This window comes from Seriola aureovittata, chromosome 3 (assembly GCF_021018895.1).
Source record: "Seriola aureovittata isolate HTS-2021-v1 ecotype China chromosome 3, ASM2101889v1, whole genome shotgun sequence".
In the NCBI taxonomy this organism is placed as follows: domain Eukaryota; kingdom Metazoa; phylum Chordata; class Actinopteri; order Carangiformes; family Carangidae; genus Seriola; species Seriola aureovittata.
In genome coordinates this window covers 30,411,464-30,422,732 of record NC_079366.1, presented here as the reverse complement: position 1 = coordinate 30,422,732, position 11,269 = coordinate 30,411,464, and the positions used below count along the sequence as shown (strand labels likewise).

General features: G+C 41.8%; 1 protein-coding gene across 3 annotated transcripts in view; it reads right to left on the bottom strand.

The window, feature by feature from the left end:
* Positions 1–90: 90 nt before the first annotated feature.
* ttbk1a (tau tubulin kinase 1a) overlaps positions 91–11,269 on the bottom strand; it is a 53,118-nt gene continuing 41,939 nt past the window's right edge. For all 3 annotated transcript variants that reach the window (XM_056369087.1, XM_056369076.1, XM_056369095.1), the window contains exons 15-16: positions 1,624–3,092; positions 91–1,503 (exon numbers count right to left, since the gene is read on the bottom strand). In XM_056369087.1, coding sequence (XP_056225062.1) covers positions 1,092–1,503; positions 1,624–3,092 — 1,881 coding nt within the window. In that variant the 3' untranslated portion in view covers positions 91–1,091. The remainder of the gene's footprint in view (positions 1,504–1,623; positions 3,093–11,269) is intronic.

Genomic DNA, 11,269 nt, shown 5'->3' with positions numbered 1-11,269 from the left:
AGTCATTGCGGAAAGTCTGGAGCCAGATCACGTCAGGTCCTTGGGTTTACTGGAAAACCAGTGACACAATAAAGACAAGACACCCTTCCACATGATCAAGACTTTACTTCACAGCTCAGCGCCCATCGACCCCTTACAAACACAACATGGGCTCCAACAACCAGCAGACCTTTTGCACTGTCAGCAGAATCCAAGCAGGTGTAACTTCCTCTCATGGTTAACCCTGTTTTTCTCATGCGTTAAAAAACAGGCGTAGTGCCAACACATTGGAACAGAAGGTTAAAGACTTGAAATTTACACTTTGCTTGGCAAGATAAAAAATAAAGATGTCTTTATGGGAAATGATTCTATTATATACAATTCAGAGCATAAACAAAATAAAAACACCCAGAAAATAGAATGATTAAAGCATGCCCATTGTCACACCATGAGGAGGAGGCGAGGCCGAGCGATTTATTTTGTGTTCACATCCAACTTTTCTCTTTATCCAAGACTATAATGAGTACAGGATATAGTTTGGAATCTCTTGCCATTTTAACATTGTTCGGGCATTCAAACCAGTCCAAATTGATCTTATTTTTTGGCCAATAGGAAGGGGAGAACTATATCAAATAATTCAGGTACAGATTTTTGTACACGTTGTTTTCCCTCTACAGATTCAATGTATTTGTGATATACTTCACCATGCAATGTGAACCAAGCAGGGTACTGTCGATAGAAGAGTAGTATAGCTGTGGACAAGCTGGGAGTACTGTGTAAGGTGAGTGTCTCTGAAACTGGACTTGTTGGAGGCCATGATTCTCAGCTTCAGAAACCAGTTAAATCGGGGATTGACCAGGGAGCAGCAGATGTATCCATAGCACCATGGCAGCAACGCTCTTGTACAACAGTCAGTCAAGATTACTGGAAGCCCATGAAGATAGTTCAGTAAGCTGTCCTTGGAAAAAATAAGAAGTCCGTATACATTAAATGAATTGAAGAGGTCATTGTAACATCACAGTCTAATATGGAATCAGGTGAGAACCTTTGAGGCGTAGCTTGTCCGAAGACTGATTATACACAAACATGTCTCAGTGATGAGTCTCTTTGTATTATCTAGCGGGCACCGACTTCTCCCTGGCATTCGGTTTCCCCTTAGTCGCGCCAGCTGGTTTTGGCCTGGTCCTAGTGGGCATGGTGCCAGAAGAGGACTGGGCGGTGGCTTCCTGTGAGGCGCTGCGCCGCATGGTTGTTGTAGTCCTGGGCGGTAGCATAGGGACGGTTGGGGCTCGAACCGAGAGGGGCTGCCGGGACGGACATACTCTCTGAGGGGAGGGGCTGTCAGTCCTGCAGTGGGTGGAGCTAAGGCTGCGTCGGGTACCAAACAGGACTCGCAGGGGCATTCGAGGGCTGCCGGATGGGGCAGGGACAGTAGAGGGTCGGGGACATGAAGAGGAGGACCTGGGTGAGACAGGTTTGGATTTCCGTTGGGTGCTGAGAGTGCTTAGTCCGATTTTCTGATTCCTGTGGACAGAAGAGTAAACTGAGCTTGTTATCACTTTAAATTTTCTAAAAAAGTATTTAATCAAACTTTTTTGAAATGAAAACCTCAATACACTAAAAAGGGAGAAAACAGAATCATACCCGTTAGAGAAGGATGGTGCTCCTTTGGGAGGGCTTGATTCTGGCAAGGAAAGAGGAGAAGGAGCAGTGGCAGCTAGCCCCCCTGAAGGCCTCTTTACTGGGGTGACGGGCCTGGGGATCCTGCTCCTGCACTCCTTGGAACCTTGCTCTTCAGTCGTTTTGAGACGTGAGCTCCTCTTGGACTCGTCCGAGGTATGTGTGTCCTCCTCAGAGCCGGTGGTGGACAGAGTTTCCGAAGCCCTGCGACGCTCTTCGTCCCCAGAGGACAACGATGACGACGTCCCAGACAGCATCCTCCTCCTCATCCAGCGACCCTGTTGCTTCTGGACCAACATACGGGCCAAGTCCAGCTGCCTGGCCCGCTGCTGAAGCCGGGCCCGAGCCGAGAGGGAGGAGGACTGCTCCGAGCCTGAGTCCTCTTCAGAAATGAGTACAGGGATTCGGCTTCTGATTTTGGGCTTTATGGCAGCCGGTAGTTCTGGCCCAGTTGTTTGAAGCTTGGCAGCTTCTTCACTGGACGATGGCTGTTTCTGAGGTTCCTGTGACAGATCTTTATAACCATGAACCGGTGACATTGTTTCCGGGACAGGCTCCAAAGACTGGGCTGGTACAGTTGACGGACCATTGTCAGTTTTGGTTTGTTGTTTGTCAACTGGTGCAGTTTGGTCTGGCACCTCCAGAGACTCTTCTGTCACTGGTGGTCCCACTGGTGGCCCCCCTTGCTCATGGGTGTCATCCTCACCAGCTGAATCCTTCATGATGGCAAAGACTTCCCGGTCACTTTCCTTGGCAGAGTGACCGTTGGAAGACATGACATTGAGGTGTGATGTCTCTGCAATATGGATGAAAGTGCGCTCAACTTTGGTGAAGGGCGGTGATGCAGGAGCAATGGGAGTGGATGGCCTCAGGTCCGACCTGAGAGCCGGGGACAAACGGCCAGTCTCAGAAGTTTCAGGCTGAATTGCCTCCGCGCCCAGGAGGCGGTCATTACGGGAAGTGGGGGCAGAGGGTGTGGCCAACTCAACCTCTAGCGCATGATCACCACCAGAGGGAGACTTGCGAGTGTCTCCGGGTGAGAAGAGGACGAGGGTTTTGGATGCGTCCTCCAAATCGGGGTCTGCATCAGCAGCTGAGGCGTGCTCCCGCTGTGCTCTCTGGTCCTCGGCCATGAGTGTTGAAGGTGCCGCCTCCTGGCTACGTTCAGTGCTTTTCTGACTGGCCTCACTGTTGGACTCACTCTTTGTGACGTCGTCATCCTTTGGCCCCGGAGGTTCCGGGACTTCTTCCTCCGGCGTGGCGAAACTCCTCCGCTGAGGCAAGGTACCGGTCAGCATGACGGTGAGGAAGTCAGCCCTCTTGGCCTGCAGCTGAGGAAGGATGTGGAAGTGCTCCTTCTCGTCACTCTGGCCCTTTGTACGGTAGTCTGGGGAGGGTGGCGACTGGGTGCTCTGCTCCGTGGGTGACAACACCTGGAAACAGTTTAACAACACTTTTTATTACCAGTGATTCAACTCAAGACAAGACAGCAATAAACATCATAGGAGTTTACTGAAGGTATTTGCTAACACAATGCATAAACAGGACAAGCACTGACCAACTGAAAACCACGTCACCACTGCCCGAACAATGAATGGTGAATGATGGCAAGGATTCATCAACTTATAGCAGTACCACCAATTTTTTTTAAAGGCTTAGTGATTGTAATTGTATTATGACAAAAAAGAAAAAGTGTGAAGAAGCTAATACTAACAGTCCCTCCCAGTAAGAACGACAACAGGAACTGATGTATTTGCCCCCAAAACCATTTTAATGTCATTTTGGTTGTACACAAGCTTTTCAAGATTGTCTAGATTACATACATTGATATAAAAGGCACAAAAAAATGCATTGCAGAGTTTATCCTTAGACAGCACGCAGTCTGATATCAGGTGATTTTCAAGTGTTTCCCTTCGTAAAGATTTAACATACAGCCTGTACATACTAAACCCCGCTAATTATCATGCTATTAGAGATTAACTGCAAACCTAATTACTTTCTACATTTCTGTATATATGTACACAGTAATCATTTGGATTTACAAAAAGTTTAAAATACATGCTTTACCTGTAAATTATACAAGCAGTACTGTACAATCATATAGTGATAGAAAAAAAACGCTTACATGTATTATACACGTGAAAGACACTCACGGATCATCACACTGAACTAACACTGTGAGCTCTTCAATCCTCTTTACCTCGACTATCTGCTTTATTGCAAAAAACTTTAAAGGAACATTCAGACACTTCATGAAATTCTCTTGTTTTTTTGTGTTGTCCCCAGAGTCCGATGAAAACGCTTTAACTAGCATAGACATAAGTCCAGGAAGTGTTTAGCATAGCTTAGCATAAAGACTGGAAGCAAGGGCAACATGTAAGAAAATGAATAGATAGACTAGTCGCAGGTAAAAAAATACTAGCCTAGCTAAATTTAAACAAACAACTCTGTCCAATTCTCACGTTGCATGTCGTTTATTGTAGAAACAGAAATGTAAAATGAGACATTGTGGTGACGGTAGCAGCTGTTGGGTTAGTGGGGTGTTTGGTTTGAGCTCTGGACCGGACACACAGACATGAACCTGATGTCCATCTTCTCTGAGGAAAAACAACTAGAAAGGATTTCCTAAAATGTCTGAACGTCCCTTTGTGAATCAACTATTAGTGACACGAGTGATTTTATGTGACGGTTTTTGACTGATGATGCGTTCCATACAGATCTGATTTACAAACTAGTGAATGTGGAATACAGTCTAAACGAAGCTAACATGGACACCTCTAAAGACACAATGTCTGTACCTTATCTGTACAATATCACCCTGTTATTTCATAAAGTTCAGCGATATCAAATATGCAATAAAATGTATGTTGGGGGAGAAGCATAATACTTATTTTTAGTTATATTAAATATAACAAAAAAAGTATAATTCTAGTGTGTGATTCATGAGGTATAAATGTTTTATGGGACAGTTTCTGGTAAATCTTCACTCACCCTCTGTGGGGTAAATTAAAATCTAAAGACAAAGGCTTCAAATTCGCAGTATTGTTGATGTGACGGAAACATAATCATTCTGTTAATAAAAACTTTTTTTTTTCAGGGGCTAAGAGAAGTAGCCTAATTTCTGGTTTGACCCCAGAGCAGTGTGCTACTGTTTATCATCACATTTAAATACTGCACTTCTACATATCAGGGATTTCTAATCAGCAGAACTGGAAAACATTTCTTGGCTTTTCTGTAAAATCCCTTTACAAGTTATAGTTGTAGGTTTAATATATTCCTGCTTAAATCAAAGAAACATATACAGTATATTTTTCAGTTTGAACAACATGAGTAGCAGCAGTTCGACTAACGCGACACTCCAAACAAAATCCTATTTTCTTACAGCCAAAAAGGTTAGCAACGCAGTGGACTGCCGTATTTTTGGCCATGTGTTCATTCATTGAGATTTTGCACTTCATTAAATGAATAGTCAAGAGTCACTATAGAAACATGCTCACAGCACCATATCGAGAAGCAATTGAAAAGCCTTTGAGAGCACCTTTTGTTTGGAGTGTGCTGCTAGCCTCGTAGGTATTTTGCAACTTGCTCGACACAAGTAAAAGGTTTTAAGCATCAGGTCTTATCTTTGTTGTTTTGGCCACAATTCCTATATACCATGACAAATGCCTTTGCAATGGTCCATTGACCTGCAAACTGCTTTTAAGTCCAGCATTAATTTGCTGAATATTTACAGTGGACAGCACCTTTTGTTTGGAGTGTGCTGCTAGCCTTATAAGTAATTTACGACTTGTTCTACACAAGTAAAGGTTTGAAGCATCGGGTCTTCCTTTTATTGTTTTGGCCGTAATTCCTATATACCATGACAAATGCCTTTTTAATGGTCCATTGACCTGCAAACCTGCTTTAAGTTCACATTTGTTTTGTTGGTGCAGAGCTGTTCATCAAATTTCATCGGACTGATGGGGATTATGTCCAAAACAGCAAAAATGAGACGCAAAAGTAGTTAAAAGAATTCTACTATGTTTAACAGCATCATGCATCATGACCTCCTCCACTAACAAACAAAACACTAGGTGTAAAAGTTCACACATCAGCGCAGCAGAGTAAGAGACGTGATGAAGGTTGATGGATTCTGTAACTATCAGGACTAAAAAAAAGAAAAAAGGCTCCTGCTACTTCTTGACATTTTAAAGTCAGCGACGGACTCGACAGCTCTGATCCGTGAGTATCCCCTCTCGTAACGGTGTGAATTATTTACAAAAAACATCACAGACGTTTTTTTCAGTCAGAGGTGTATATTCACTGTTTTTGTTGTAAGTACAGTACAGTGCTGTTTTTAGTCATTTTACAGTCAGAGGTGCGTGTCGTACAAACAGTAGATCTCATGCAAAGAGTGGCGACAGTCGGTAAACAGTCTCTTGGTACGGCATACCGTCGTTAATGCTGCAGATTGTTTAGTTTTTTTTTGTTTTTTTTAAACTCAGCAGAATAAGCACACTGAGCTTTCTACTGCCTGTTTTTAACTGAATGTGGCACTGCGTTCATGGTGACACAGGACAAAACATGTATCAGTGACAATCTTGTACGGTAGGTGAATCATTTTGCAGGCGTGCAAAATAAAGTTCAGAGATAGCAGCTGATCCACTTAATACATTCTCTAAGTGGTTGTACTCTAATGCTAAGCTAAATATATAAAACGGGCAGGATGTCCTGAAATCAGCATGAAGCAGCATGAAAACAAACTCAGGTCGTATCCTTGTCAGGCTGGAGCTGTGACGAGCCTCAGCGCTAACGGACATCTCCTGCTCAGGCTGAGCTAACGCTAATGCCTCAAATTGAAGCTCAATGAAAACAGCAAGTGGTGCATATTTAGTTAATGTAGCCCTTTAACACATTTAGAAAGCAACAGTTTGGCTTTCATTGCACAAAATGGCCGTCCTAGCTAGTCTCATGTGGCGAGATTTTGGAAAAGCATTTGTTGAACGCGTTGAGGAGACACAGCTCGGACTCTAAAGAAAGTTGTTCGAATGACATTCAAAAATTTAACCACACACAGCTGCTTTGGTATGATGGTAGCAGTGTTCAAATATTAAACAGGGTTTTACAACTCAACACTCAACCAGAACAACGGCTCATTGATCATATAATAACACAGTGGAGACTACCAACCAACCATCGCTCAGGACGGAACAAGCACTGATTTTTCTTTTGTTTCTTTAGGACAAAACGTCTCATTCAAAGAATAACAGATTGTTGTACTGGAGAAATTTACCAGTTAAAACTGCTGTAAAGATCTTTAGATGCAATATGATGAGAGAGTCTGAATGTCTTATCAGTTTTGGTTTAAAACACTCACTGTTTTTCCTGCTATTTGTTTTGTTGGCTATTGTTTTCATTTAGTTGTATGTTTTCCAAATGGACGAATGCAGTGGTTCCCAACCTGTGGGCCGGGGCCCCCTGGTGGGCCGTGGATGTATTGCAAGTGGGCAGACAAATCATTTGCAAAAAAGTACAATTTTGGCGAAAAGGTGTAATTATAGAAAAATTATATAAATAATGTTATTAAAAGTTTTAAAAAGAAATTATCTTTTCTTGTATTAAGGATTTTCACTGTGATAGGCCAATGATAAGAACTTTTCTGTTGTCGCCGGCCGGACCACATCGTGTTTACTATCTCAGTCTGATTGCGCGCTAAACGTTGAAAACATCATCAATAGCAACAACTGGAGTATCACAATGGATGGCTGGTAAGCAACAGGAATTAGAATTATTAATGGATATGACAAGTGATCTCTCCTCAATTAAACAATAAAGTAAAATTGAGCTTCCAGTTCATGTTCGATCGTTATTGTTAAAATAAAAAGTGCTCTGAGAAGCAACATTCAGCCTCCATACTGTTATTGGGTTGGATGTGGGCCGCCAATACTTTTGATTTTCAAGTGGGACATGAGGTGGAAAAGGTTGGGAACCACTGGACTAATGAACCAAAAGTACATAGACAGTGATGATAGCCAATGAGAGAGGGACCTTTGAAATCCTGCTGAAACATTTCAACAAGCTATTGATGTTGTTTTTCCACTATTCTTCAATATCAGTATTTGTAGTGGAAAATCTTTTATGTCTAAAGCAACGGTTTTCAAAGTGGGAGGCGGCCTCACCAGGGGGGCTCAGTGAACCAAAAGGTAAGTCATTACATTAGTTATCAAAGGGATTCCGTCTATGGGATCAAATAACACAATCATGAAAGGCATTCAGGAATTGAGAAAAACAAAGCAAGTAAACTAAGGTTGGGTAAGGGGGTGCTTTTCTTCCTCTTGTTTTCGGATCAATATTAGGACGTCCCTAAAAACCAAAAAACCATAAAATGCAGATTTTCACAGCTTGGTCAATGAATGTAAGTTCCTGATTTGACGGTGTTTACTCCTGACTGTTGGACGGTGGTTGCTCACGCTCTCCCACAATTTTTCTTTTGACGTCGTATCTACCAGGAAACTCGCTTTTTCAAATTATTTAGACACAGTGACGAACTTTTACTAAAACCAACAAAATACACAACAACGGCCAGCTTTGTTTTCCATTGGATGACACGACACTGAAACAGACTCTGGCTACATTTACTATGCGTGCCCTTATGATATAACTGGTTCTGACCGTAAACTTTTATTCTGTTTCATTGCTTGTGAAATGGAGAAAGTGGCGATTAGCGCTGTGAAATGAGAAATCCTGCACTCTGCTCTAACTGGAGCCATTATGTGATTAAAGTGGTGGTTTTTGTTTATATTATCCCATTAATTACTCTCAGCTCCCGCTCGTCCATCACATTGATTTTCTTTCTTTCAGGCAGCCATTGGTTCCAGTTCATTTGCATGACAATCACCTTGCAGAGACTTGAAGATAACCCCTCACATCTTTATTATCATCATGTTTTCTGGTGTTGGTTGGTTTTCCTTGGTGGTGAGTTCAAGTCCCTGCAGGTTGATTCTCAAAGGAATTGAAGCCTGATGATAAGATTTGAGACCATGCAAACCAACAGAACCTCAATTTAAATAAGTCTCTCTCTTTTTTTCTTTTTTTTTTGCTATAACATCCGACATTTCACTTATTGCATCTGTGTTTTGCATCCATATATCGAGACCCTCGGCCCGGCCTGAACCCCCTCTCCGGTCGACTCAGTGATAAAGTGCAACAGTAAAGTCCAGCGGTCGGAAACTAGTGATGGAAGAGGAAGCACAATGGAAATAAGACTTTGATCCAAACACATGACGTGATGTCCGAACCAGGAAAACCTCACCAGAGACCGCCGCAAAATGGATTTGAATACCCAACAAAGCTCAGAGTTTATCTGGTCACACTCACTGCCATTTACAAAAACATACAAAACTACTCCCTGGAGGACGGAAAGAGCAGTAGATGATGCATCAGACCGCCTTCATTAGACCATCAAACCCAAACCAAGACAACCCAAAACCTACGATCTGATGGACCTTAAAGGCGAGAATCTTCAGCGATTACCTCACAGTATCTACAGCGACAAAAATACAACGTAAGACAAATCTTATTCTTTGCATTTTTTTTTTTTTTTTTTACAGGTAGTGCTCGTGAATGCAACAGGATCAACCTTGTCCTCTGGAAGACCTGGATTTAACTCAAACACAACAACCCGACACCGAAAGATGCAGGATTGACAGTAAGACATTAAATCGCCATGACAACCTGCCGTAGCATCGACCAGCTGTGGTTTCCGAGTGTTTTTTGAGCTTGTTATCTTGAGATTATGACTTAATTATTTCATTATGTTGAGACGGCCTCCTTTCTTTATCCTCAGTTCTCCTTTTCTGTCTCTAAAATGAAACAAACAGGAAGTACAGATAAACATGATGAAGACACATTTAACTCCTGATCAATGCTAAACTGTTCATTGATAACCTGATGATTAAATCCTGATCTCAGGATAACAGGGAGATTAGGAGTCTACAGCCATACTTAGACAGTGCGCCACTATAAGCTTAATGCTAACGTCAGCATTCTAACATGTTCACAATGAGAATGCTAACATGCTAACAAGTTTAGCAGGTATAATGTTTACCATGTTCACAGTCTTAGTCCCGTGTGCGCATGAAAACATGTGCTAATTAGCAGTAAACACAGAGTACAGCTGAGGCTGATGGGGATGTCTTTAGTTTTGTATTTAGGTACTGGACAAATCAAAACATTGACCTGATGATGGCGCTAGAGGAAAAGTCACACGATCACTAAAGTGTCATCACAATCTCTCCAGTAACTGCTGAAATATTTCCCTCAAATCTCAGCAAGGGCATCATGGACACCTGAACCAAATTTAATGTCAGACCGACGGTCATCATCTTAAAATAATGAAAATACTGAGTCATAATCTCCAGATGAAGATCTAAAATAATCATTAGGAAGAACGACAGCGGCTCAAACAATCACTCGACAAACTGACACGAGGACCAGAAAAAAAGATCTCTTATTTTGTGTAACTATATTATTCTGTACCAAACAACAGCCAGTAATACTGTACGACGTCTCCCTCCCTCCCACACTTAGAGCTCTGCCTCTGTTTGCAGTCTCCTTCCAATCATAAAAAGCAGATTTAAAAGAGTCACAAAAAATCAGTAGTTACGCAGATAAACTAAACAATTGTGCATTTTATGACTAGAGCATGAAAGTTTCAGCAGATAATCTACAAGGTTTTATTTCAGACGTGGAGGTAGTTTGTATTTGACCTCTAGTGACCTGGAAAGGTCATTTTTCCATTGCAATCATGTAAATCTTTGTTCTAATAAAAATGTTTATTTGCTGCTGTGACCTTGTAAAATAATTTTGCTTAGAGCACCAGTTTTGCAAGGGGGACTGCAAACCCCCCATTTACAGGTAGTAAGGTAGCTATAGCTTGTTAACAACATTGACAACTTCTGCTGTGTGTTCTATGGAATCACATGACTAGCTAGCACATTAGCAATCATTCTAATCACAAGCTAGCATGCTAGTTTGGTCCGCACCACACTCATTACTCCAGGAGGCTCCGCCCTGTCCCAGAGGTCACGTCTGAAATGTTCTCCATGTCTGAAAATAAACTTCATGGTTTACAGAAACACTGGAGAAAGTTTCGTCATAAAATGCACAATAACCTTCCGTATACAAGATTATCTGCTGCTCTACAGGGTGAGATTAATGCAAAGACACAGTTCTGTCTCCGGGCTAACACTAATGTTCACCTCCTTATCATATGACAGCAAAATAAAACAGTGAGTGTACCTGGAGAAAGTGACCAGGAGTTTACTACTTGATAACCGTGACCAAACGGTCATTTTCATTGTTGCCTTAGCAAAATAAAAAACATTTCATAAAACTTTCCATGAAATAAATCAGAATTTATTTACGGAGATTTAACATTTGCTACATTCAGCAAAAAAAAAATGTTGTCAGAAGTTGTGGAAGAAGTTTCAGGTTTTTTCTTTTAACGTTCTTAACTTGTTTTTGCAAAAATGTGCCTTTGTTGTGTTAATTTCTAGGGTTGAATGTTGTGTAGTCTATATTGTTAGTTTGTTTTCTGTCTAATGTTTTTTTAATATCTTTTTGAATCATT